Source organism: Salmo salar, chromosome ssa20, assembly GCF_905237065.1.
Source record: "Salmo salar chromosome ssa20, Ssal_v3.1, whole genome shotgun sequence".
NCBI lineage: Eukaryota > Metazoa > Chordata > Actinopteri > Salmoniformes > Salmonidae > Salmo > Salmo salar.
In genome coordinates this window covers 1161050-1188991 of record NC_059461.1, presented here as the reverse complement: position 1 = coordinate 1188991, position 27942 = coordinate 1161050, and the positions used below count along the sequence as shown (strand labels likewise).

Genomic DNA, 27942 nt, shown 5'->3' with positions numbered 1-27942 from the left:
GGCATTTTTGCCATTTCCCCTGGTGCTATTCGTCAAGTACTAAAATAAATATAAACTATAAGATAATAAAATATTTCTTCATTATTTTATAGTCCTAAAAAACATATCTCTCAGCAATATTTTCTTTCTCATGATTATTGTATTTATTATTATTGTATTTATGATGTTCTGTGTGTCCCTGATATCACTTCCCACCCTGTTAGTTATTAGTAATTATCCTTTAAGAAAACAACCCCTTCCCACAATGACATCCTGTTCAGGTAGTGTAATGAATGGATGCTAATGTCAAAGTGAAGTCAAAACTTGCATATTTGAGTCACATCTGGGATCATTTTAGCATTTCATGACGTTAGTCTGTTTGTCTCACTCATACATTTCCACCCTGTTAGGTCTAAATTACAGAGAACATTTACGAAATGTTAAAATGTTAAAATACTTTTGATATATAAATGAAATCCTCTTTCAGTGTTTACCATGCTTACCATTATGCTAGCTCAATCGCAATCACCCACAGAGCTATGGCTAATTTAGGCTCCAAATGTTCACCCTGTTAGGTTCACACTGTTAGAATTATGCAACTAACATAATAACATTTTTCTGAAAGTCAAACTTGTCCTTTTTATGATATACTAAAGAAATGAAACATATTTGATTTTATTTTTATTTCACCTTTATTTAACCACGTAGGCAAGTTGAGAACAAGTTCCCATTTACAACTGCGACCTGGCCAAGATAAAGCAAAGCAGTGTGACACAGACAACAACACAGAGTTACACATGGAGTAAACAAACAAGCCAATAACACAATAAACAAGTCAATGATACAGTAGAAAAAAGAAAGTCTATATACAGTGTGTGCAAAAGGCATGAGGTGGTAGGCAATAAATAGGCTATAGGAGCAAATAATTACAATTTAGCAGATTAACACTGGAGTGATAAATGAGCATATGAAGATGTGCATGTAGAGATACTGGTGTGCAAAAAGAGCACTAAATAAAATAAAAACAGTAAGGGGATGAGGTAGGTAGATAGGGTGGGCAATGTACAGATGGGCTATGTACAGCTGCAGCGATTGGTTAGCTGCTCAGATAGCTGATGTTTAAAGTTGGTGAGGGAAATAAAAGTCTCCAACTTCAGCGATTTTTGCAATTCGTTCCAGTCACTGGCAGCAGAGAACTGGAATAAAAGGCGGCCAAATGAGGTGTTGGCTTTCGGGATGATCAGTGAGATATACCTGCTGGAACGTGTGCTACGGGTGAGTGTTGTTATCGTGACCAGTGAACTGAGATAAGGTGGAGCTTTACCAAGTCTTATAGATGACCTGGAGCCAGTGGGTCTGGTGACGAATATGTAGCGAGGGCCAGCCGACTAGAGCATACAGGTCACAGTTGTGGGTGGTATAAGGTGATTTAGTAACAAAACGGATGGCACTGTGATAGACTGCATCCAGTTTGCTGAGTAGAGTATTGGAAGCTATTTTGTAGATGACATCGCCGAAGTCGAGAATCGGTAGGATAGTCAGTTTTACTAGGGTAAGTTTGGCGGCGTGAGTGAAGGAGGCTTTGTTGTGAAATAGAAAGCCGATTCTAGATTTGATTTTGGATCGGAGATGTTTAATATGAGTCTGGAAGGAGAGTTTACAGTCTAGCCAGAAACCTAGGTATTTGTAGTGGTCCACATATTCTAGGTCGGAACCGTCCAGGGTGGTGATGCTAGTCGGGCGGGCGGGTGCGGGCAGCGAACGGTTGAAAAGCATGCATTTGGTTTTACTAGTGTTTAAGAGCAGTTGGAGGCCACGGAAGGAGTGTTGTATGGCATTGAAGCTCGTTTGGAGGTTAGTTAGCACAGTGTCCAAGGAAGGGCCAGAAGTATACAGAATGGTGTCGTCTGCGTAGAGGGAATCGCCTGCAGCAAGAGCGATATCATTGATATATACAGAGAAAAGTGTCGGCCCGAGAATTGAACCCTGTGGTACCCCCATAGAGACTGCCAGAGGTCTGGACAACATGCCCTCCAATTTGACACACTGAACTCTGTCTGCAAAGTAGTTGGTGAACCAGGCGAGGCAGTCGTTAGAAAAACCAAGGCTATTGAGTCTGCTGATAAGAATACGGTGATTGACAGAGTCGAAAGCCTTGGCCAGGTCGATGAAGACGGCTGCACAGTACTGTCTTTTATCGATGGCGGTTATGATATCATTTAGTATCTTGAGCGTGGCTGAGGTGCACCCGTGACCGGCTCGGAAACCGGATTGTACAGCGGAGAAGGTACGGTGGGATTCGAAATGGTCAGTGATCTGTTTATTAACTTGGCTTACGAAGACTTTGGATAGGCAGGGCAGGATGGAAATAGGTCTGTAACAGTTTGGGTCTAGGGTGTCACCCCCTTTGAAGAGGGGGATGACCGCGGCAGCTTTCCAATCTTTAGGGATCTCGGACGATACGAAAGAGAGGTTGAACAGACTGGTAATAGGGGTTGCAACAATGGCAGCGGATAGTTTTAGAAAGAGTGGGTCCAGATTGTCTAACCCAGCTGATTTGTACGGGTCCAGGTTTTGCAGCTCTTTCAGAACATCTGCTATCTGGATTTGGGTGAAGGAGAAGCTGGGGAGGCTTGGGCGAGTAGCTGCAGGGGGGGCGGAGCTGTTGGCCGGGGTTGGAGTAGACAGGAGGAAGGCATGGCCAGCCATTGAGAAATGCTTGTTGAAATTTTCGATTATCATGGATTTATCGGTGGTGACCGTGTTACCCAGCCTCAGTGCAGTGGGCAGCTGGGAGGAGGTGCTCTTGTTCTCCATGGCCTTTACAGTGTCCCAAAACTTTTTGGAGTTAGAGCTACAGGATGCAAATTTCTGCTTGAAAAAGCTAGCCTTTGCTTTCCTGACTGACTGCATGTATTGGTTCCTGACTTCCCTGAACAGTTGCATATCACGGGGACTATTCGATGCTATTGCAGTCCGCCACAGGATGTTTTTGTGCTGGTCAAGGGCAGTCAGGTCTGGAGTGTACCAAGGGCTATATCTGTTCTTAGTTCTGCATTTTTTGGGTCGATTAGAAAGGCTCGAAAACAGCGGAGGTGTATTTGGAGGGCAAGTTGGTCAGGATAACATCTATGAGGGTGCTCATGTTTACGGATTTGGGGTTGTACCTGGTGGGTTCCTTGATGATTTGTGTGAGATTGAGGGCATCTAGCTTAAATTGTAGGACTGCCGGGGTGTTAAGCATATCCCAGTTTAGGTCACCTAACAGAACGAACTCTGAGGCTAGATGGGGGGCGATCAATTCACAAATGGTGTCCAGGGCACAGCTGGGAGTGGAGGGGGGTTGATAGCAGGCAGCAACAGTGAGAGACTTATTTCTGGAGAGATTAATTTTTAAAATTAGAAGTTCGAACTGTTTGGGTATAGACCTGGAAAGTATGACAGAACTTTGCAGGCTATCTCTGCTGTAGATTGTAACTCCTCCCACTTTGGCAGTTCTATCTTGACGAAAAATGTTGTAGTTGGGTATGGAAATCTCAGAATTTTTGGTGGCCTTCCTAAGCCAGGATTCAGACACGGCAAGGACATCAGGGTTGGCGGAGTGTGCTAAAGCAGTGAGTAAAACAAACTTAGGGAGGAGGCTTCTGATGTTGACATGCATGAAACCAAGGCTTTTTCGATCACAGAAGTCAACAAATGAGGGCGCCTGGGGACATGCAGGGCCTGGATTTACCTCCACATCACCCGAGGAGCAGAGGAGGAGTAGGATGAGGGTACGGCTAAAGGCTATCAAAACTGGTCGCCTAGAGCGTTGGGGACAAAGAATAAAAGGAGCGGATTTCTGGGCGTGGTAGAATAGATTCAGGGCATAATGTGCAGACAGGGGTATGGTGGGGTGCGGGTACAGCGGAGGTAAGCCCAGGCACTGAGTGATGATAAGAGAGGTCGTATCTCTGGACATGCTGGTTATAAAGGCTGAGGTCATTGCATGTGTGGGAGGTGGGACAAAGGAGGTAACAGAGGTATGATGAGTGGAACTAGGGGCTCCATTGTAAACTAAAACAATAACTAACCTAAGCAACAGTATACAAGGCATATTGACATTTGAGAGAGACATACAGCGAGGCATAAAGTAATCACAGGTGTTGATTGGGAGAGCTAGCTAGACAACAACGGGTGAGACAACAGCTGATCAGCTAAAACAACAACAACAAGTAAAATGGCGATAACTGGACAGAGAGGGTCGGTTAACTACACACACAGCCTGAGTTCGCGGCTGGGGCCGACAGATAAACAAATAATAAACAGAATGGAGTACCGTGAGTAATGGACAGTTCAGCAGGCATCAGCTATGTAGCCAAGTGATCATAGGGTATCAGTCAAAGGTTTGGACACACCTACTCATTCCAGGGTTTTTCTTTATTTTTTACTAATTTCTACATTGTAGAATAATACATATTGAATCATGTAGTAACCAAAAAAGTGCTAAACCAATGAAAATATATTTTAGATTTTAGATTCTTCAAAGTAGCCACCCTTTGCCTTGATGACAGCTTTGCACACTCTCGGCATTAACAGGCACACCTGTTAATTATTCTACAATGTTTAAAATAGTAAAAATAAAGACAAAACCCTTGAATGAGTAGGTGTGTCCAAACTTGACTGCTACTGTACTTTAGTGCCTTATTGGATGCATACAGGATGCATGTTTTGGAATATTTTATACAGGCTTCTTTATTTTCACTCTGTCATTTAGGTTAGTATTGTTGAGTAACTACAATGTTGTTGATCCATCCTCAGTTCTCCTATCAGAGCCATTAAACTCTGTAACCATTTTAAAGTCACCATTGGCCTCACTGTGAAATCCTTGAGCAGTTTCCATCCTCTCTGGCAACTGAGTTAGAAAGGATCCCTGTATCTTTGTAGTGACTGGGTGTCTTGATACACCATCCAAAGTGTAATTATTTTACCCATCTACCAATATGTGTCCTTCTTTGCAAGGCATTGGAAAACCTCCCTGGTTGTTGTGGTTGAACCTGTGTTTAAAAGGCACTGTTACAATCTTACAGATAATTGTATGTGTGGGGGTCATTCAAAAAAAATGTTAAACACTATTATTGCACACAGAGTGAGTCCATGCAAACTATTATGTGACTTTGGTAAGCAAACTCCTGAAATGATTTAGGCTTGCCATAACAAAGGAGTTAAATACTTATTGACTCAAGACATTTCATTTTGAATTAATTTGAAAAATATTCTAAAAACACAAGTCGACTTTGATGTGATGGGGTATTATGTGTAGGCCAGTGACACACAATCTCAATTTAATCAATTTTAAATTCAGCCTGTTACACAACAAAATGTGGAAAAGTCAAGGAGTGTGAAAACTTTCTGAAGGCACTGTATAAGTTATTTGTGATAAAAGACGGTCTCTCTAGTTCTATCCATCTTTGAGTAATTAAATAAAACAAACTGTTACTTTTGTTCGGTTCTCCCCTACTCCTGACCTAAAGCCTGTGACTTGTCTTAATCATCAATGTGATTTTGTTCCACTGAATCTCCATCTGTATGTTTGGTTAATTCTCTGTCTGTGCAAATAAGTGTAGGTGGTACAGCTCATATATTAGTTTGCTCATCTATCACTGATCAGAAACATTTGGCATGCAATAATGTAGTCTAAATGATGTGTAGGCCTATTATTTTGATCGCGTATACACAACTCCAAAAGCCCGCGGAGGTTGTGAAATATGAACACGAGACTCACATGCTTTTGAAAATATTGATTGCTAATATTTTATATTGGTATCATGATGAAGATACTCTCAATGTAAGATCCTGTGTGCCCGGCGCAGCCATGGAACATATAGGCTGCACAGACCAGTAACATAATTAAACTCAAAATAAGCCATTCTATTCTTTTGAAAATACATTTTAATAGTCTTATAATGTTTCTTAGCACCTGCCTAAAACAAAATAATAATTCATTTCTTTGTGATGGTGTATATTCAACGGATTTATTAAAATAGACTTCCACCCACATCGGCCCATGTCTACTCCCACTCCTAAAATTGCCAGCGGCATGTGCAAGGGAAATATAAAAGGCATATCCCGGCAAGAATCTGGTAAAAATCGGACTGTATGAATTGAGCTTTAAAAAACACTGCAACATACCGTAAAGTCAGTCTGTTAAGGGTATTTGCTGAGATTTGAAGACTTGTATTAGCTCCACAAACCAATGCCCAGACTTTAGTTCCGCAGGCTAACACACTCTTGTAGTGCGCAGGAACCATATGGCTCACTACAGACTTTTCTTATAAAACAATTATTGTACTATAATGAGAATGTATTTATTTTTCATGTATTTATGTATTTACTCGGTCACTAGACTGTGTCATCAGACTGTGTGACTCCACACACCTGGAAAATATAATATTATCTCTCTCCCCTTCTCTATGTCCATCTTACCTTTTCGCCCAGAGGCAGATAGTTACTTTGAACAACTTTCTGCAGAATGTTATTTCCTCTTTCACATTCCAATAGTTTTTCTATATTTCCTGCATTTCTGCTACTGAAAGCAGTCTTAAAAAAGGGTCATGTTTTGAAACTTCAAAAGTTATCTTCTGTTGAGATAAGTCTACGCCTTAGGCCGTCTGTTTTGTAAAAGCTATAAGCCACAATACAAAATGAGTCGAAAAGATAAGCACCACATAGATTTGCTGTGCTTAGGTTTCCCATTAAAATGGGGTTTAAACATACAGCTGGATCTATACAAACTTATTCTGTATTACAAACCATATAGTTTAAGGACTGCAGATAATCTTAGTACCACTAAGTGGTGCTTATGGGTCTCTTTGCCAGTGAATGAGCACAAGTCCTACCAAGGTGGTGAAATATTGTATCTGGGGCAGTAACGAGTTCCTAGTCCAGAGTCTCAATACTGAACCTGTAGTCATGACGAGTACAGGTGATATAGAATTTATGCTGCCCAAGAGGTGAGGCTGTGGAGCACGCAGCACACTGACTGTATCTAGAGTGATCTGAGAACAACGGTGACAAGACTGAGCCTGTGCCCCACCAGATGTCTACTGTAGATAACAGCCACTGTAAAACAAATACACACGACAGGGGGAATGGTTCTCACAGAAAATGTACCACACTCTTACACTGTGAACACAAGCCACACTCACACCAACACACTAGCCAGGTCATCTTCTCACCACACACACGTACACGCAAACACACACACACACACACAAACACACACACTGACGACCACATCAACACATCCTCGAATTTAAGTATTCTACTTTTTTTCTACATTCTACCAAACCCCCATTTATGATCTATTCATTGGCGAAACCACAGACTCAGTGTTGGTATTTTGACAGATTGATTGACACAACATTTTCCTGAGAATGCAAATTCTTTACTAGTTTCAGCTGTTGTCTGTGTATTGTAATACTGACTATATTTACATTTACATTTTAGTCATTTAGCAGACGCTCTTATCCAGAGCGACTTACACAGGAACAATTAGGGTTAAGTGCATTGCTCAAGGGCACAGACAGATTTTTTATCCAGTCGGCTCAGGGATTCAAACCACCTTTAGGCTACTGGCACAACGCGTCTAACCGCTAGGCTATTTGCTGCTTCCATAACACCCCTCCCTCAACCCACCCCGTCTGTCACGCATATAGGCTATATTTTTGAAGAGCTAAATACGCACTTTAGGATTCTGCTATCCATCTTTAAACTGAATAGAGATCAATCCTTTATTTGTCATATATGGTTATAATGATCAAAGCATTATGCAAAGCCAGTGATGAAGCGATATCGCTCCAGGGTGGTCACAGTTGAAGTCGGAAGTTTACATACACCTTAGCCAAAAACATTTAATACTCAGTTTTTCACAATTCCTGACATTTAATCCTAGTAAAAATTCCCTGTCTTAGGTCAGTTAGTATCACCACTTTATTTTAAGAATGTGAAATGTCAGAATAATAGTAGAGAGAATGATTTATTTCAGCTTTTAATTCTTTCATCACATTCTCAGTTGGTCAGAAGTTTACATACACTCAATTAGTATTTGATAAAATTGCCTTTAAATTGTTTACCTTGGGTCAAACATTTCGGGTAGCCTTCCACAAGCTTCCCACAATAAGTTGGGTGAATTTTGGCCCATTCCTCCTGACAGAGCTGGTGTAACGGAGTCAGGTTTGTATGCCTCTTTGCTTGCACACGCTTTTCAGTTCTGCCAGCAAATGTTCAATGGGATTGAGGTCAGGGTTTGTGATGGCCACGCCAATACCTTGACTTTGTTGTCCTTAAGCCATTTCGCCACAACTTTGGAAGCATACTTGGGGTCATTGTCTATTTGGAAGACCCATTTGCGACCAAGCCTTAACTTCCTGACTGATGTCTTGAGATGTTGCTTCAATATATCCACATCATTTTCCTACATCATGATGCAATCTATTTTGTGAAGTGCACCAGTCCCTCCTGCAGCAAAGCACCCCCAAAATATGATGCTGCCACCCCCGTGCTTCAAGGTTGGGATGGTGTTCTTCGGCTTGCAAGCATCCCCCTTTTTCCTCCAATCATGACGATGGTTATTATGGCCAAACAGTTCTATTTTTGTTTCATCAGACCAGAGGATATTTCTCCCAAAATAATCTTTGTCCCCATGTGCAGTTGCAAACGGTAGTCGGGCTTTTTTATGCTGGTTTTGGAGCAGTGGCTTCTTCCTTGATGAGCGGACTTTCAGGTTATGTCGAAATAGGACCTGTTTCCTCCAGCATCTTCACAAGGTCCTTTGCTGTTGTTCTGGGATTCATTTGCACTTTTCGCACCACAGTACGTTCATCTCTAGGAGACAGAACGCATCTCCTTCCTGAGCGTTATGACGGCTGTGTGGTCCCATGGTGTTTATACTTGCGTACTATTGTTTGTACAGATGAACGTGGTACCTTCAGGTATTTGGAAATTGCTCCCAAGGATGAACCAGACTTGTGGAGGTCTACAATCTTTTTTTCTGAGGCCTTGGCTGATTTCTTTTGATTTTCCCATGATGTCAAGCAAAGAGACACTGAGTTTGAAGGTAGGCCTTGAAATATATCCACAGGTACACCTCCAATTGACTCAAATGATGTCAATTAGCCTATCAGAAGTTTCTAAAGCCATGACACCATTTTCTGGAAATTTCCAAGCTGTTTAAAGGCACAGTAAACATAGTGTATGTAAACTTTTGACCCACTGGAATTGTGATATAGTTAATGATAAGTGAAATAATCTGTCTGTAAACAATTTTTGGAAAAATTACTTGTGTCATGCACAAAGTAGATGTCCTAACCGACTTGCCAAAACTATAGTTTGTTAACAAGAAATTTGTGGAGTCGTTGAAAAACGAGTTTTAATGACTCCAACCAAAGTGTATGTAAACTTCCGACTTCAACTGTATACCTTCTCCACTGAGCTTGCTATTAAGTCCAGGATTTGTCTTAATCTGTGTCCGGAAACCATCCCTTAACATTCCACCGCCTTGCCTGAAGCAATTGCCCAAACCAATTGACTTGACCAACAAACTTTGAAAACAATAAAAACTATTTCAACATTAGTACCAACATCCATAATACGTTAGAGATGCCCCGTACAGTTCTACAGCAAGAGACTGCTTAAAAATTAAGAAAACAAAGCCAACTTGTTGAAAGTGCCACATATGCATGCATACATCATACATCCTTCATCCCTCATGCATACATCCTGCATGCATACATCCTTCGAGAGAAATTAAACCCATGATCCTTGGCATTGCAAGCGCCATGCTTTACCAACTGATTCACACAGGACACCTACTTGTTTATAAAAATAAACTACAGACATCAAACCACTACACAGCAAACAATTTCTGGTTACCACTGCATTCCCAAAATTACATTTACATCATTTAGCAGATGCTCTTATCCAGAGCGACTTACAAATTGGTGCATTCACCTTATGATATCCAGTGGAACAACCACTTTACAATAGTACATCGATATATTTTTTGGGGTGGGGGGTTAGAAGGATTGCTTAATCTTATCCCAGGTATTCATTAAAGAGGTGGGTTTTCAGGTGGTGGGTTTTGGTGGGTTTTCAGGTGTCTCCGGAAGGTGGTGATTGACTCCGCTGTCCTGGCGTCGTGAGGGAGCAAAACAAAATGTTAATAGGGATATCTTGAGAAGGTTAAGATGTATCTAAAAGTCCCCCGAACATTTGACAAAGGTTCCCAGGGAGGTTCCCATGACATAGCTTTAACATTTTCTGTTTTTATTTTGTATTTTTCTGTACAAAAACATATTAGATGTGCAAAACTAACATTATTGGAACATTTTCACCAAACATTCTTATAACCGTTATGGTTTGCCCCTCTAAAAAAGTTTAGTAAATCATGTTGTCCAAGGACATTTAACAACATTCATGGGATGTTGTCATGCTAAAATTAGCTGGAAACCAAATTGGGCCTCCATTGGGATGTTTATTTATTTTGGGCAGAGGGTAGATCAGCTTCAAAATTGCAGATAGAATTTACAAACTATCAATTTAATTGTTTGCATAATTTCTAATCCCCCTGATTTTATATTTTTTCTCTATACTTTTTTCCCCCTACCCTACCATCTCTACCCTAATTGGAGTAAACTAACGGACAACAATACTGCTACAGCTTCTTACTGCTATTTTGCTCACATCAACGGTACCTGTAGTTAAATAATTATACATATATTACTAATTTCCTCTTTCTTCAAGTGCTGGATTTTCACCCACAGCTGCCAATCCACCATTCATTCTTAACTCCAACCCTCCGATGTCCACAGATTAACCCATCTTTCCCCAGTATAATGTAATTTTGCCATTTCCTTTTGCAATACATCCCTCCCTTTTACTGTGATGTCTTACGAGGGTCCTGAACCTCCCTATATGTAAAATTTATACCGATATTGCCCTAAAAATAAATACTTTACCCGAAAGTATAATGATATTTGAACCCTGATATTATGACATAACCATTCCTGGACCTAACTCCAAAAGCGAAGCCACCGATGGACAATACCAAAAAATATGTTCTATTGATTTTGTTTCCTCATGGCAGAGTCTGCACAAGGCTGACTGTTCAATGCCCTATATACTGAGCATTATTTTTGTAGCAATGTATTTTAAACACTGCTCAAAAAAAACAACACAATGTAACTCCAAGTCAATCACACTTCTGTGAAATCAAACTGTCCACTTAGGAAGCAACACTGATTGACAATACATTTCATATGCTGTTGTGCAAATGGAATAGACAACAGGTGGACATTATAGGCAATTAGCAAGACACCCCCAATAAAGGAGTGGTTCTGCAGGTGGTGACCACAGACCACTTCTCAGTTCCTATGCTTCCTGGCTGATGTTTTGGTCACTTTTGAATGCTGGCGGTGCTTTCACTCCAGTGGTAGCATGAGACGGAGTCTACAACCCACACAAGTGGCTCAGGTAGTGCAGCTCATCCAGGATGGCACATCAATGCGAGCTGTGGCAAGAAGGTTTGCTGTGTCTGTCAGCGTAGTGTCCAGAGCATGGAGGCGCTACCAGGAGACAGGCCAGTACATCAGGAGACGTGGAGGAGGCCGTAGGAGGGCAACAACCCAGCAGCAGGACCGCTACCTCCGCCTTTGTGCGAGGAGCAGGAGGAGCACTGCCAGAGCCCTGCAAAATGACCTCCAGCAGGCCACAAATGTGCATGTGTCTGCTCAAACGGTCAGAAACAGACTCCATGAGGGTGGTATGAGGGCCCGACGTCCACAGGTGGGGGTTGTGCTTACAGCCCAACACCGTGCAGGACGTTTGGCATTTGCCAGAGAACACCAAGATTGGCAAATTCGCCACTGGCGCCCTGTGCTCTTCACAGATGACAGCAAGTTCACACTGAACACGTGACAGAGCCTGGAGACGCTGTGGAGAACGTTCTGCTGCCTGCAACATACTCCAGCATGACCGGTTTGGCGGTGGGTCAGTCATGGTGTTGGGTGGCATTTCTTTGGGGGGCCGCACTGGGTTCCTCCTAATGCAAGACAATGCTAGACCTCATGTGGCTGGAGTGTGTCAGCAGTTCCTGCAAGAGGAAGGCATTGATGCTATGGACTGGCCCGCCCGTTCCCCAGACCTGAATCCAATTGAGCACATCTGGGACATCATGCCTCGCTCCATCCACCAACGCCACGTTGCACCACAGACTGTCCAGGAGTTGGCGGATGCTTTAGTCCAGGTCTGGGAGGAGATCCCTCAGGAGACCATCCGCCACCTCATCAGGAGCATGCCCAGGCATTGTAGGGAGGTCATACAGGCACGTGGAGGCCACACACACTACTGAGCCTCATTTTGACTTGTTTTAAGGACATTACATCAAAGTTGGATCAGCCTGTAGTGTGGTTTTCCACTTTAATTTTGAGTGTGACTCCAAATCCAGACCTCCATGGGTTGATAAATTGGATTTCCATTGATTATTTTTGTGTGATTTTGTTGTCAGCACATTCAACTATGTAAAGAAAAAAGTATTTAATAAGATTATTTCATTCATTCAGATCTAGGATGTGTTATTTTAGTGTTCCCTTTATTTTTTTGAGCAGTATATATTAGCTTAAATTGAAACAAATGGATTACATGACATTGCTCTCCTGAAAAGCCACTGAGTGAGCAGACCTTTGATCCAGCCCTGCAGTAACAGGTCTGCTAAAAACAAAGTAACAATTAATCATGGTCTTCTGTCAGGACCATTGTTAACTGTGTGTTACTGCAGGGCTGGATAAAAGGCCAGTGCACCCAGTGGCTCTCAAGGAGTGCAGTTGGTGAACCCTCTTCTAAAGGCATCCAACAGATTTTTGGTAAAGATTTGCAATGGAAAACAGGGTTCTCCAAATGCATCTCTGCATGGTTGCGTCATATTACACATGTTGGGCTGCACATTTTTACACGTTTTTGCGACTCAACTGTGCAGGACAGCCATTTTGCGAAATAATTGCGTTCTTGAGTCGTATACTTAACTCAACCACATTGTGTTGCAAGATCTTATCCACACTCAATGAAAACTTCAGTCCACAAATACATAATCCAGTGCTGCCCAGCCCTCTTCCTGAAGATCTACTGTCCTGTAGGTTTTCAGTTCAACCCTAATTGAGAACACTGCATTAGCTGCTCACCAAGACGTTACTAGCTGAATCAGGTAGGTTAGGGTTGGACTGAAAACCTACAGGATGGTAGATCTCCAGGAAGTGGTTTAGGCAGCTCTGCTCTAATCCATAGACCCCTCAAACTCAACTTTGGACCGTGAAGCCAGTTCCACTGCTTGTTTTAATTGTTTAATTGTTAAATGTTGTTTTTAAATCCGAGTCACATTGAGATTGACTTTATAATTTAAACCAAACCTAACCTATGAGTTTATGTATTACTGCACCCCAGTTGAAAGACACATCCCAGTGGCATCCCAAAAAACACCCCAAAAATGATTGGCACATGCTTTCTGTCCCTAACTAAATAAAAACGAGCAAATCTGGTCTAAACTGAAACTAAACTGAATTTAAAATAAACTAATCGAAATAAAATCTAATATAAAAACACACAACTATATTAACCTTGGTCTGGGAATAGTTTTTCAGCAAATTTGAGCACTTGAGCACTTGTTTTAAGTACACAGTTAAGGGATGGGCCTTGGAAATGTGTGCGTGTGTGAATGTGTGTGTGTGTATGTTTGTATGTGTGTGTGTGTGAGTGGCTGACTCTAAAGGCATGCAAAATAAATCGGACCATTTCCATTCTACCATATTAAAATTGTCATCGCTCTACAACTAAATGTAATCTTAACCGGTAGCCTAAAACTTTGTAATACACCTGTCGTGTGCCCTAGACCTGTAGAGGCAATACATTACATCAACATAATTCAACTCTGACATTAATGTATTTTATGTCATTTTATGTCCATAACGCTCCTGCTACACCAAGTAAACCTAGGCTACCTGTATGAGTTAGGCTAACAATAATACGTCAATAGGTGGCTATTCAGGTGACACATTATGTGAAGTAATTTCGGCATGGATGACCCGCCAACTCAGCTATATCGTCAACTCAGATTCGTGTTCGCAATAAAAACTATTTCCTTTACAAATCAGTTATAATACATGCATGCACGATATGCAGCAGACTTTACTCTGAGCTGAGCCCTTATAGCCTAATTCATCATTGCATTTGTATACTTACATCATCTGTGCATGCGGGTGTGATGATGCCGCTGAGCACTAGCAACAGGACGCTCCAGAGCAGTGCGGGAAAAGTGAGAAAGTCCGTCATTTCAGTTGGATATCTTTGTAACTGTAAAAGCAATGCAGCAGCCCTCTTGAATAAATGTGTTTTAAAAATAAGAAGAAATAGCTTAGTGCTCGCTGTCACTGCGACGGATTTCTGGACTTTGATTGGTGATGATGTAGATCACTATCCTTAGATATAGCGCGTGGTAAAGATAACCCTCAAGAAAGACAGTGCTTTTACCTTCGAGCCCCCATTCACACCTGTGACAGCTAAGGCTAAATAATACACCCAATTCATAGGCTACAAAATGTAACTGCTGAGTTATAATAAGAACGAGTGGGACATACAATCGTCGAGAAACATATTGTATATGTTGGAAAAGTGAGTACGGTCAAGTGCTGGTTTAAGAACGAGCGGTGTACACTTAAATACCGTAATACTTTGTGACTAGGCTGTCATTTTTATGTTTCGTTTTTAATTAATAAGGATACATGGTGATATGTTCTATATAGTATTATATACATTTTTCTAGGTAGGTCTATTAATCCATTTGATAATATAAAAATAAACCGGATAAATGTATTGTCAAATATAGTTGCGCTCTTTAGGTTAGTTACGGTAAGAGGTTCGGAGTGGAAGCGGTAGCCTCAATACTTACTAGCGGTTGTTGAGGTCTCTGTGTTTCTGTTAAGTTTAAGACTTGTACTTCGTTCAACTTTTTGTTGTCTTATTTTCTTCAATGATATGAAGCTAAATTACACAACGATTCTGAAATAGCTGGGCTCTTTTTGCGTGACACTATTTAGGGATTAAGGTGATGGTTTTTCGATTTAAGGAACAAGTGTATGCGAAAGTATTGTCACAGTGGGACTTGAACTTGCACGACATTTCGTCAACGGAGTCCGACACAGTGTATCAAGACTGGGGTAAGCGTTTTTTATTGCATAGCAACACCTATTGCCAACAATAAAACTCTGCGTTAGATTGGGACGATTCTCTCACCCTGTCTAGGATATGACGGGTAGACCTAATCATAAAATTGCTCCATTGCGCCAATGCTTATTATACAACGGTTTCATTCGTATCCATATCTTCACGACGCGCTCGATTTTATTGTAGGTTAATTTAATTCGCAGGATTATTACCTAGACACATTTTAACCAATTTGATTTTAGTGGGAATAGACTCAGACTATGCATTTCAAAGTATTTTTTACTTGAATTGTTTAGGCTACACACATTTTATTCGGTAATAGATTTCTTAATGTTTCAAATGTATCTGGACTAGTAGCCTATTCGCACAGTTGGGCTTGGGGACCTATTTTGTCAAAGCAATTCAGTATGTATGTATCACAAAATCAGCACAGTGTCCCCCAATACTGTACACAATCCCCCTCAGGATTATCTTGAATACAGTTACAGTGCTGCACGATTGCAGTGAGAGCTGTGTAACATCACTAATAATAAGAGGTCATAATGATGTGATTATCATCATCATCATCATCATATCATAATTGGTTGCGGGTTTTGAGGTTTAGCCTAGAGAAAATTGGGCACAAGCAGTAATATTTTTGTTGTTGAAAACCTCAGCATGTGATCAAATAACCTGGCTTTCTTTTTGATGTTTGAAAATATTCATACATTATAATGATAAACCCTTTATCTCAGGCTGCCTGCCTATGAACCAGCTTTTCGTGCAATAAGAACTGATCCGCAAAGTCCATCTTGTTCACAGTTCATCAGGTCACAGACATTTGTTATGACAATGTTGTGTGTGTGTGTGTGTGTGTGTGTGTGTGTGTGTGTGTGTGTGTGTGTGTGTGTGTGTGTGTGTGTGTGTGTGTGTGTGTGTGCATGTGTGTGCATGTGTGTGCATGTGCCTATCTATCCATCCATTCATCCACTCTCTACTAATTCATTTATTGATATAATTTTTTTATTCGTTAATGCATCTTTAAAAGTGCCAATTAAGGAGATACATTTTATCCATTTAACAAATTTATGATTTTATAAATTCAGTAATGAAAATTACATTTGATTTATGAATTGACAAAGTTTCAATGGAATTGAACCCAACATTTTTACTGTACATCAATTTACTCTATCTGCCTTCATATCTGAGAGTATTCTGTCTCTTATCATTGTTTGTCTATCTCATAGGAGAGGTCGAGAGGCAGAGTCTCATCGTTGGTGTTGAAGCAATCAGAGGCAAGGCAAAGGTCAAGGGCTTGTCTGGAAGCGGGACGCGCCCTAAGCGGCGGAGATGACGGTCTCTACCTGCTGCACCACCTGGACCAAACTCCCTCTCTGGTCAGATTACCAACTCACATCTTCTCATGATCCCATTGTCAAATTTTCTCAAATTTCCTTCTGTTCCAAAATTCTCCAACTCTGCTTGGCCAAAACAACCCATAGCCCCTTACCATTGTGGCACTTTAAATCGGAGGACAGGCAATAGTCATGGCTGAATGGTATCAAACACATTCACATTCCATTCACTCAGTTCTAGCCATTATTAGGAGCGTTCTTCCCCTCAACATCCTCCTCTGCCCCTTCTCCCAACTAGTGCCTTCCACTTTTGGTGTTTGCAGATCTGAAGGAATCAGACAGGTGTAGGAATATGGAGGAAGCTCTCCTGAATCTATTGGAGGACTAGGTGAAGGAAACATTTTGGATGTACGCCTATTAATTTCCATCAGATTAGAGCCCACCTTTCACAGTACTGCTCTACGCGGGATAGGCTCTAATTCACCTCTCCCCCCACCTCCCCGGAAATACCCTCCCCTAACCCAGACAACGCTGGGCCAATTGTGCGCCGCCCTATGGGACTCCTGATGACGGCCGGTTGTGACACAGCCTGGGAACAAACCTATTGTGACGACTCTAGCACTGCGATGCGCCACTCAGGAGGCCCAACCTACATTTTTTTTTAATTGTCTTTTATTATTATTTCAAAATGGTCTAAGAACAACATTGCCAGGGCAATTCAAGCATAGCCAATATGCAGTGACAACGTATTGGGCCTATAGCCTACTGCACAAACCGACTTGCTACTGAACTGTTTTTAATTGGTTAATGTTGCATAGGCTTAATCATGTTTAAAAAAAATCTGAGCAGTAGATCTTGGATTGCATTTTGACTGAGAAAGTGATCATTACCCAGAAAAGTTTGGTGACCACTGCTCTATAGCTCAGATCACCGTGTCTGCACAGTTTCCTCGCGCCATAGACTGTAAAAAGAAGCCTCGAACACACAACAAAGTTAATAATGTGAGATTTCAAAACTTTTAAAACCATGACCATGTGCTTCTACACCTGCATTGTTTGCTTTTTGGGGTTTTAGGCTGGGTTTCTGTACAGCACTTTGAAATATCAGCTGATGTAAGAAGGGCTATATAAATAAGTTTGATGACTAGAGAGAGACTCAACAAATACAGCAAATAGTTGCTGTTTTTATGAGTAAGTTCATGTTTAAGTTGTTAATCAGTACTGTCAACACTTTGTTCAACAGTTTTATGAGCCATAAAATGTGTGTTCTCACTACTTCCACTCACGCTACAACCAGCACTGCAGCTGCAATGAATGAGCAAAGTTTGTGTTGTTATTATTTGCGGCTTATGTCATTTTTAATATAGAAGAATAGTTCAACATTAATTGGTGCATGAGTCAGAAATAATGCACTGCGACTTAAGTTTCACCTTCAGCTGGAAGACTGTGTCTCCTTTTCTCAGTGGAGGGAGAGAGAGGAGGGACGGTGAGAGGCAGCTCACCACTGCTCCCTCAATCAGTCAATCAATCAAATGTACCTATAAAGCCCTTTTTACATCAGCAGATGTCACAAAGTGCTATACAGAAACCCAGCCTAAAACCCCAAACAGCAAGCAATGCAGATGTAGAAGCACGGTGGCTAGGAAAAACTCCCTAGAAAGGCAGGAACCTAGGAAGAATCCTAGAGAGGAACCAGGCTTTGAGAGGTGGCCAGTCCTCATCTGGCTGTGCTGGGAGTAGATGATGGTCAGTCTCTTCCCTCAGACTGACCATCAGATGCAGATACTGAAAAAACAGACTTCTGGCAAACATTTGTGGCAAACCTTTGGCCAATTTGTCTCAGATTTGCCGCAAACTCATATTTTCACATGCAAATTAGTTTGGTGGCACTGGGTCAATATTGGCCAAACACAGCATTGGGTTAATTCAACCCCGTGGGTTTGGGTTGTGTTTCTAACCCAGCACCTTGAGTTGAGCAAATTATACTATATTGGTGGGTTAAAACAACCCGGTGTGTTGTTGGGTTGTGACATAAACCCAGCACATTGGGTTGGCGGATTGACCCAGCAGCTGGGAATTTTATATGTAATCCATGGGTAATTTTCATTGCAATCCTAATTTCAATTTTGCTTATATATTTTTGCCTTCCCTATAGATAGCTCCCCCTCCCTTTCCTACACAATCAAAATACAATGTTGAACTTCTAATAATTAATTTGCATTGCCTGTATTTCAGAACATACATCGTACCAGAGAATTATATAAATGTTTTAAATAGCACATTGAAACAAAGCCCTATTGTATAAGTATGTGTTATTTCATAAGATAATAATCAATCCTATATTATGAAATCTTAAAATTGATGTATATTATTTCATGAACCAAACAGTCCTAACATCAGACTAAAGCCTCAGCTGAACTTGATGTGCACACTCAGATTACAATCTGATAAAAACAAAGCCTGTGTGCGTGACACAATCTCAAGTGGTACACTATTAACACAGATCTGTCAGACAGTGCTAGAGCAAATCAATAGATATTCACGTTCACTGACACACTTCAGCTATCTTAGGCTATTTTAGGGGACAACACACACACACACACACACACACACACACACACACACACACACACACACACACACACACACACACACACACACACACACACACACACACACACACAAATATCATGCTGTTTTGCCATACAATAATGTTCTACATTTGGGTCAAGTTAAAACATTGTTACACAGACAACAAGTGTAAAATATTACATTTGATGGTCAACCTACTAAGGACATGGACAAATGACTCATTACTTAAGTAATAACTGTATTTCACTCATAAAGAACTTTTCACAATTCCCAAAATGTAACATTTGTATTTAAAATAAATTGTGATAGAATGAAAGTGTAGCGGAATGCATTTCAGCACAGCTTGAACCAAAAATGTAATTATATATATTAATCGTACAAATAAATAAAGATTTGTGCAACAGTAGTTGAACTAAAGACAAATGTGACTCACCACCTGGATTCGGTCTTATGTAGCAAAATTTGAAATTGTTTTTTTTATATTGGATAAAAGTAGAGCTACAAAATAGTATATCATACACTGCATTTGGGCAACAATGGGAATGTAATTCTGCTTTGAAAGTTGATGAACTTGTATACTCACTTTTGAGAAAATGACCTTCGAATGTTTTGGTATCTAGTGGAGAGCTCTTCTTTGTATACACCCATTCAGCATCGTTCTCACCTGCTTAAGCTTTAGCCTCACTCATCTCGTTTCGCTCTCGGAGCGCACACTTGACGCTCTGGCCGATGATTTGTTTACCTCTGGATAACATGAAAACAGCCTTTCCAGCCCTGCTGGCAACAATTTCATTACGCTTTTTTGCAGATGTTTACTGACACCGGCCATATTCAACTAGTGTTGTACATACGTCACGTAACGTTAGCTAACGAGCCAGCCAGCTAACGTTAGCTAGTTGAACAACAATGAACACAGTGCCAACAATGCCACAGTGCTGGGAACTAACCAACCAGGTTCAATGTTAGCTAGCTAACATTAGGCTCTAACTATAAAAGCAAATGGCTCTGGGATACGAATAATAACGTCAGCTAGGGAGCCAGCCAGCTAACGTTAGCTAGCTAGCTAACAGTACACTTTAACTTGAATTGAAACCACTTTCTTTCAAAATTAGAAACGTGTAATATCTGAAAATGTATCTAGTTAATGCTAGACTATCTTACCTGTATACATTATCATGCATGATAGATACGTCTCCCTGTCAGGAATGCCATACCACGGTTGCCCTTAGTTTGAAGATGTAAGCCGGAGACAGGTGTTTTCTCGATCTCTTTAGCTATCATACTCTAATTACATTGATTTCAAAACTTGATCCTCCAGAAAGTGGAGAGCAACACATAGAGTAGAGGTCGACCGATTAATCGGAATGGCCGATTAATTAGGGGGGCGATTTCAAGTTTTCATAACAATCGGAAATCGGTATTTTTGGACGCCGATTTGGCCGATTTTGAAAAAGAAATAATATATATATATTTTTTGACCTTTATTTAAGTAGGCAAGTCAGTTAAGAACACATTCTTATTTTCAATGACGGCCTAGGAACGTTTGGTTAACTGCCTTGTTCAGGCGCAGAATGACAGATTTTTACCTTGTCAGCTCAGGGATTCAATCTTGCAACCTTACGGTTAACTAGTCCAACGCTCTATCCACCTGCTTTACATTGCACTCCACGAGGTTACGCGAATGCAGTAAGAAGCCAAGGTAAGTTGCTAGCTAGCATTAAACTTATCTCATAAAAAACAATCAATCAATCATAATCACTAGTTAACTACACATGGTTGATGATATTACTAGTTTATCTAGCCTGTCCTGCATTGCATATAATCGCTTAGGTACACGTTGCTCCAACCATAAACATCAATGCCTTTCTTAAAATCAATACACAAGTATATATTTTTAAACCTGCATATTTAGCTAAAAGAAATATAGGTTAGCAGACAATATTAACCAGGTGAAATTGTGTCATTTTGCATTCATTGCACGCAGTCAGGGTAGCTAACCCCTTTACTGTCACGTCCTGACCAGTAAAGGGGTTATTTGTTATTGTAGTTTGGTCAGGATGTGGCAGGGGGTGTTTGTTTTATGTGGTTCGGGGTTTGTTGGGATATGTATTTATGTAAGAGGGGTGTTTGTTTTATGTGTTCCGGGGTTTTTAGGTATGGTTCTATGTTTTGTATTTCTATGGTTTTTCTATGTTGTGTATTTCTTTGTTGGCCTGGTATGGCTCTCAATCAGGAACAGCTGTACATCGTTGTTGCTGATTGGGAGTCATATTTAGGTAGCCCTTTTTTCACCTGTCTTGTGTGGGAAGTTGTTTTTGCACTGCTAGGGTTAGCCTGCGAAACTGTTTAGCTGTCATTCGTTTTCTTGTTTTTGTTACGTGTTCAAGTTTATTAAAATAAACGTTAAAATGAGCACTCAACCCGCTGCGCCTTGGTCTACTCCCTTTGACGGCCGTTACAATATGCAACAGTTGGGGCCGTCTGGCTCGTTGCGAACTAATTTGCCAGAATTTTACGGAATTATGACATAACATTGAGGGGTGTGGAATGTAACAGGAATAACGTTTTGTTTTCGAGATGATAGTTTCCGGATTCGACCATATTAATAACCTAAGGCTCGTGTTCCTGTGTGTTATTATGTTATAATTAAGTCTATGATTTATTAGAGCAGTCTGACTGAACGGTGGTAGGCACCAGCAGGCTCGTAAGCATTCATTCAAAATAGCACTTTCGTGCGTTTTGCCAGCAGCCCTTCGCAATGCATTGCGTTGTTTATGACTTCAAGCCTATCAACTCCCAAGATGAGGCTGGTGTAACCGATGTGAAATGGCTAGCGTTTCAAACGTCACTCGCTCTGAGACTTGGAGTAGTTGTTTCCCTTCCTCTACATGGGTAACGGTGCTTCGAGGGTGGCTGTTGTCGATGTGTTCCTGGTTCAAGCCCAGGTAGGAGCGAGGAGAGGGACGGAAGCTATACTGTTACACTGGCAATACTAAAGTGCCTATAAGAACATCCAATAGTCAAAGGTATATGAAATACAAATCGTATAGGGAAATAGTCCTATAATTCCTATAATAACTACAACCTAAAACATCTTACCTTGGAATATTGAAGACTCATGTTAAAAGGAACCACCAGCTTTCATATGTTCTGAGCAAGGAACTTGAACGTTAGCTTTTTTACATGGCACATATTTCACTTTTATTTTCTTCTCCAGCACTTTGTTTTTGCATTATTTAAACCAAATTGAACATGTTTCATTATTTATTTGAGGCTAAATTGATTTAATTGATTTATTATTTTAAGTTAAAATAAGTGTTCATTCAGTATTGTTGTAATTGTCATTATTACAAATAAAAAAATAAAATAATAAAATCGGCCAATTAATCGGTATCGGCCCTTTTGGGCCTCCAATAACCGGCATCGGTATCGGCGTTGAAAAATCGTAATCGGTCGACCTCTAATATGGAGCTCCACTACTCAATACATAAAAAATGCCGCGATCGACAGGATTACCAACACAGACTGATGAGCTCAAATAGACAGAAGCTTTCTATATGGCAGACCAATCCAAACTCATCTCTCGGCATGTCCAGCCCGCTCATTATCTCAGCCAATCATGCCTAGTGTTAAGGCTGCTGACTTTTTCTGTGGCTTAACCAACAAGGCTCCCTAAGTTTGTTTTACTCACTGCTTTAGCACACTCTGCCAACCCGGATGTCTTAGCCGTGTCTGAATCCTGGCTTAGGAAAACCACCAAAAACCCTGAAATCTCCATCGCGAACTATAACATTTTCCACCAAGATAGAACTGCCAAAGGGGGCGGCGTTTGCGTCTACTGCAAAGATAGCCTGCAGAGTTCTGTATTACTATCCAAGTCTGTACGCAAAAAATTCCAGCTTCTTCTTCTAAAAATTCACCTTTCCAGAAACAAGTCTCTCACTGTTGCCGCTTGCTATAGACCACCCTCTGCCCCCAGCTGTGCCCTCGATACCATATGTGAATTGATTGCCCCCCCATCTATCTTCTGAGCTTGTGCTACTAGGTGTCCTAAACTGGGACATGCTTAACACCCAGGCCATCATTCAATCTAAGCTTGATGCCCTCAATCTCACACAAATTATCAATGAACCTACCAGGTACAACCTCAAATCCGTAAACACTGGCACCCTCATAGATGTCATCCTAACTAACTCGCCCTACAAATACACCTCTGCTGTTTTCAATCAAGATCTCAGAGATCAATGCCTCATTGCCTGCATCCGTAATGGGTCTACGACCAAACGACCACCCCTCATCACTGTCAAACGCTCCCTAAAACACTTCTGCGAGAAGGCTTCTAATTGACCTGGCTGGGGTATCCTGGAATGACATTGACCTCATCCCGTCAGTAGATGATGTCTGGCTATTCTTTAAAAGTGCCTTCCTCACCATCTTACATAAGCATGCCCCACTCCAAAAATGTAGAACTAGGAGTAGATATAGTCCTTGGTTCACTCCAGACCTGTCTGCCCTTAACCAGCACAAAAACATCCTGTGGAGTTCTGCATTTGCATCGAATAGCCCCCATGATATGCAACTTTTCAGGGAAGTTAGGAACAAATATACACAGGCAGTTCAAACAGGCAGTTCAAACATTTCTGTTCAAACAGAAATTTGCATCCTGTAGTACTAACTCAAAAAAGTTCTGGGACACTGTAAAGTCCATGGAGAATAAGAGCACCTCCTCCCATCTGCCCACTGCTCTGAGGTTAGGAAACACTGTTACCACTGATAAATCCACTATAATTGAGAATTTCAGCATTTAAGCATTTCTCTACGGCTGGCCATGCTTTCCACCTGGCTACCACTACCCCGTTCAACTGCCCGGCACCCTCCACAGCAACCCACCAAAGCCCACACCATTTCTCCTTCACCCAAATCCAGATAGCTGATATTCTGAAAGAGCTGCAAAATCTGGACCCATACAAATCAGCCGGGCTAGACAATCTGGACCCTCTCTTTCTAAAATGATCTGCCGAAATTGTTGCAACCCCTATTACTAGCCTGTTCAACCTCTTTTTTGTATCGTCTGAGATTCCCAAAGATTGGAAAGCTGCCGCGGTCATCCCCCTCTTCAAAGGGGGTGACACTCTAGACTCAAACTGCTACAGACCTATATCTATTCTACCCTGTCTTTCTAAGGTCTTCGAAAGCCAAGTTAACAAACAGATTACCGACCATTTCGAATCCCACCGTACCTTCTCCGCTATGCAATCTGGTTTCAGAGCTGGTCATGGGTGCACCTCAGCCACGCTCAAGGTCCTAAACGACATCATAACCGCCATCGATAAGAGACATTACTGTGCAGCCGTATTCATCGACCTGGCCAAGGCTTTCGACTCTGTCAATCACCACATTCTTATTGGCAGACTTGATAGCCTTGGTTTCTCAAATGATTGCCTCGCCTGGTTTACCAACTACTTCTCTGATAGAGTTCAGTGTGTCAAATCGGAGGGCCTGTTGTCCGGACCTCTGGCAGTCTCTATGGGTGTGCCACAGGGTTCAATTCTCAGGCTGACTCTCTTCTCTGTATACATCAATGATGTCGCTCTTGCTGCTGGTGATTCTCTGATCCACCGCTACGCAGACGACACCATTCTGTATACTTCTGGCCCCGCTTTGGACACTGTGTTAACAAACCTCCAGACGAGCTTCAATGCCATACAACTCTCCTTCCGTGGCCTCCAACTGCTCTTAAACGCAAGTAAAACTGAATGCATGCTATTCAATCGATCACTGCCCGCACCCGCCCGCCCGACTAGCATCACTACTCTGGATGGCTCTGACTTAGAATATGTGGACAACTACCTGGGTGTCTGGTTAGACTGTAAACTCTCCTTCCAGACTCACATTAAGCATCTCCAATCCAAAATTAAATCTAGAATCTGCTTCCTATATCGCAACAAAGCATCCTTCACTCATTCTCCCAAAATACCCTCGTAAAACTGACCATCCTACTGATCCTCGACTTCGGTGATGTCATCTATAAAATAGCCTCCAACACTCTACTCAACAAACTGGATGCAGTCTATCACAGTGCCATCCGTTTTGTCACCAAAGCCCCATACACTACCCACCATTGCGACCTGTATGCTCTCGTTGGTTGGCCCTCGCTTCATACTCATCGCCAAACCCACTGGTTACAGGTTATCTACAAGTCTCTGCTAGGTAAAGCCCCGCCTTATCTCAGCTCACTGGTCACCATAGCAGCACCCACTCGTAGCACGCGCTCCAGCATGTATATCTCACTGGTCACCCCCAAAGCCAATTCCTCCTTTGGTCGTCTTTCCTTCCAGTTCTCTGCTGCCAATGACTGGAATGAACTGCAAAAATCTCTGAAGCTGGAGACTCATATCTCCCTCACTAGCTTTAAGCACCAGCTGTCTGAGCAGCTCACAGATCACTGCATCTGTACATAGCCCATCTGTAAACAGCCCATCTATCTACCTACCTCATCCCCATACTGCATTTATTTATTTATCTTGCTCCTTTGCACCCCAGTATCTCTACTTGCACATTCATCTTCTGCACATCTACCATCCCAGTGTTTAATTGCTATATTGTTATTACTTCGCCACCATGGCGAAGTATTGCCTTAACTTACCTCATTTGCACTCACTGTATATTTGCACCCACTGTATATAGACTTTTTGTTTTCTTTTGTTCTACTGTATTATTGACTATGTTTTGTTTATTCCATGTGTAACTCTGTGTTGTTGTCATATCTGTCGGAAGGATTGGACCAAGGCGCAGCGTGTAGAGTGCTCATCTTTTTTATTTACGTAAAGTGAACACTTAAATAAAAAATAAACAATACGACACACGACAGTTCCGTAAGGTACACGAACTATACGAAGAACAACCACCCACAAACCCAAAGGAAAAAAGGGCTGCCTAAGTATGGCTTCCAATCAGAGACAACGAAGACACCTGCCTCTGATTGGAAACCATACTCGGCCACACATAGAAAATAAACATAGAAAATGAAAACTAGAACCAATCCCCTCTAAACAAACCAACCCCAAAACACACAAAAACAACACCACCTGCCACGCCCTGACCATACTACAATGACAAATGACCCCTTTACTGGTCAGGACGTGACAGTTGTTGTATGTGTCGAATTGCTATGCTTTATCTTGGCCAGGTCGCAGTTGCAAATGAGAAATTGTTCTCAACTAGCCTACCTGGTTAAATAAAGTTTTTTTTGGTGCGCCAGGAACATTTACAGTTGAGCTCGCTCAGTTTTACTAGCATTTAAAAGCAGTTGGAGGCCACGGAAGGAGTGTTGTATGGCATTAAAGCTCGTTTGGAGGTTTGTTAACACAGTGTCCAAAGAAGGGCCAGATGTATACAGAATGGTGTTGTCTGTGTAGAGGTGGATCAGAGAATCACCAGCAGCAAGAGTGACATCATTGATATATACAGAGAAAAGAGTCAGCCCGAGAATTGATCCCTGTGGCACCCCCATAGAGACTGCCAGAGGTCCGGACAACAGGCCCTCCGATTTGACACATTGAACTCTATCTGAGAAGTAGTTGGTGAACCAGGCGAGGCAGTCATTTGAGAAACCAAGGCTGTTGAGTCTGCCGTAAGAGTGCGGTGCAAGTTGGTCAGGATGATATCTAAGAGGGTGCCCATGGTTACAGATTTAGGGTTGTACCTGGTAGGTTCCTTAATAATTTGTGTGAGATTGAGGGCATCTAGTTTAGATTGTAGGACGGCCGGGTGTTAAGCATATCCCAGTTTAGGTCACCTAACAGTACAAACTCTAAAGATAGATGGGGGCAATCAATTCAAATATGGTGTCCAGGGCACAGCTAGGGACTGAGGGGGGTCTGTAACAACCGGCAACGGTGAGAGAGTTGTTCCTGGAAAGGTGGATTTTTAAAAGAAGAAGCTCAAATTGTTTGGGCACAGACCTGGATAGTATGACAGAACTCTGCAGGCTATCTCTGCAGTAGATTGCAACTCCGTCCCCTTTAGCAGTTCTATCTTGTTTGAAGATGTTATAGTTAGGGATGGAAATTTCAGGATTTTTGGTGGCCTTCATAAGCCATGATTCAGACATGGCTAGAACATCAGGGTTGGCATAGTGTGCTAAAGCAGTGGATAAAACAAACTTAGGGAGGAGGCTTCTAATGTTAACATGCATGAAACCAAGGCTTGTACAGTTACAGAAGTCAACAAATGAGAGTGCCTGGGGAATGGAGTGGTGCTGGGGGCTGCAGAGCCTGGGTTAACCTCTACATCACCAGTGGAACAGAGTAGGACAAGGATAAGGGTACAGCTAAAGGCTATTAGAACTGGTCATCTAGTGCGTTCGGAACAGAGAGTAAAAGGAGCAGATTTCTGGGTGCGGAGGAATAGATTCAAGGCATAATGTACAGACAAGGGTATGGTAGGATGTGAGTACAGTGAAGGTTAACCTAGGCATTGAGTGACGATGAGAGAGGTTTTGTCTCTAGAGGCACCAGTTAAGCCAGGTGAGGTCACCTCATGTGTGGGGGGGTGGAACAAAAGGACTATCTAAGGCATACTTGGCAGGGCTGGGGGCTCTACAGTGAAATAAGACAATCACTAACCAAAACAGCAATAGACAAGGCATATTGACATTAGGGAGAGGCATGTGTAGCCGAGTGATCATATGGTCCACTGAGTAGCACTAGATGAGTCAGGGAGCCAAATTCCGTAGTCGCCGCTACGCTAGGCGAGCTGGAGACACGGCGATTCAGACAGCTAGCGGG

General features: G+C 41.8%; 1 protein-coding gene and 1 long non-coding RNA gene across 9 annotated transcripts in view; one reads left to right on the top strand and one right to left on the bottom strand.

Annotated features, from left to right (window-relative positions):
- The window catches only part of LOC106579783 (uncharacterized), a 45040-nt gene extending 30542 nt beyond the window's left edge, over positions 1-14498 (bottom strand). For both annotated transcript variants that reach the window (XR_006761103.1, XR_001322738.2), the window contains exon 1: positions 14248-14498. This is a non-coding gene — a long non-coding RNA (uncharacterized lncRNA). The remainder of the gene's footprint in view (positions 1-14247) is intronic.
- col4a4 (collagen, type IV, alpha 4) overlaps positions 1-27942 on the top strand; it is a 241645-nt gene that overhangs the window by 16146 nt on the left and 197557 nt on the right. For 4 of the 7 annotated variants that reach the window (XM_045704244.1, XM_014159951.2, XM_014159952.2 and 1 more), the window contains exons 1-2: positions 14923-15221; positions 16455-16604. In XM_045704244.1, the coding sequence (XP_045560200.1) occupies positions 16558-16604 (47 nt within the window). In that variant the 5' untranslated portion in view covers positions 14923-15221; positions 16455-16557. Of the gene's footprint in view, positions 1-14448; positions 14677-14922; positions 15222-16454; positions 16605-27942 lie in introns of those variants that run through there. The other 3 variants (XM_014159949.2, XM_014159950.2, XM_045704243.1) reach the window with 3 other exon arrangements.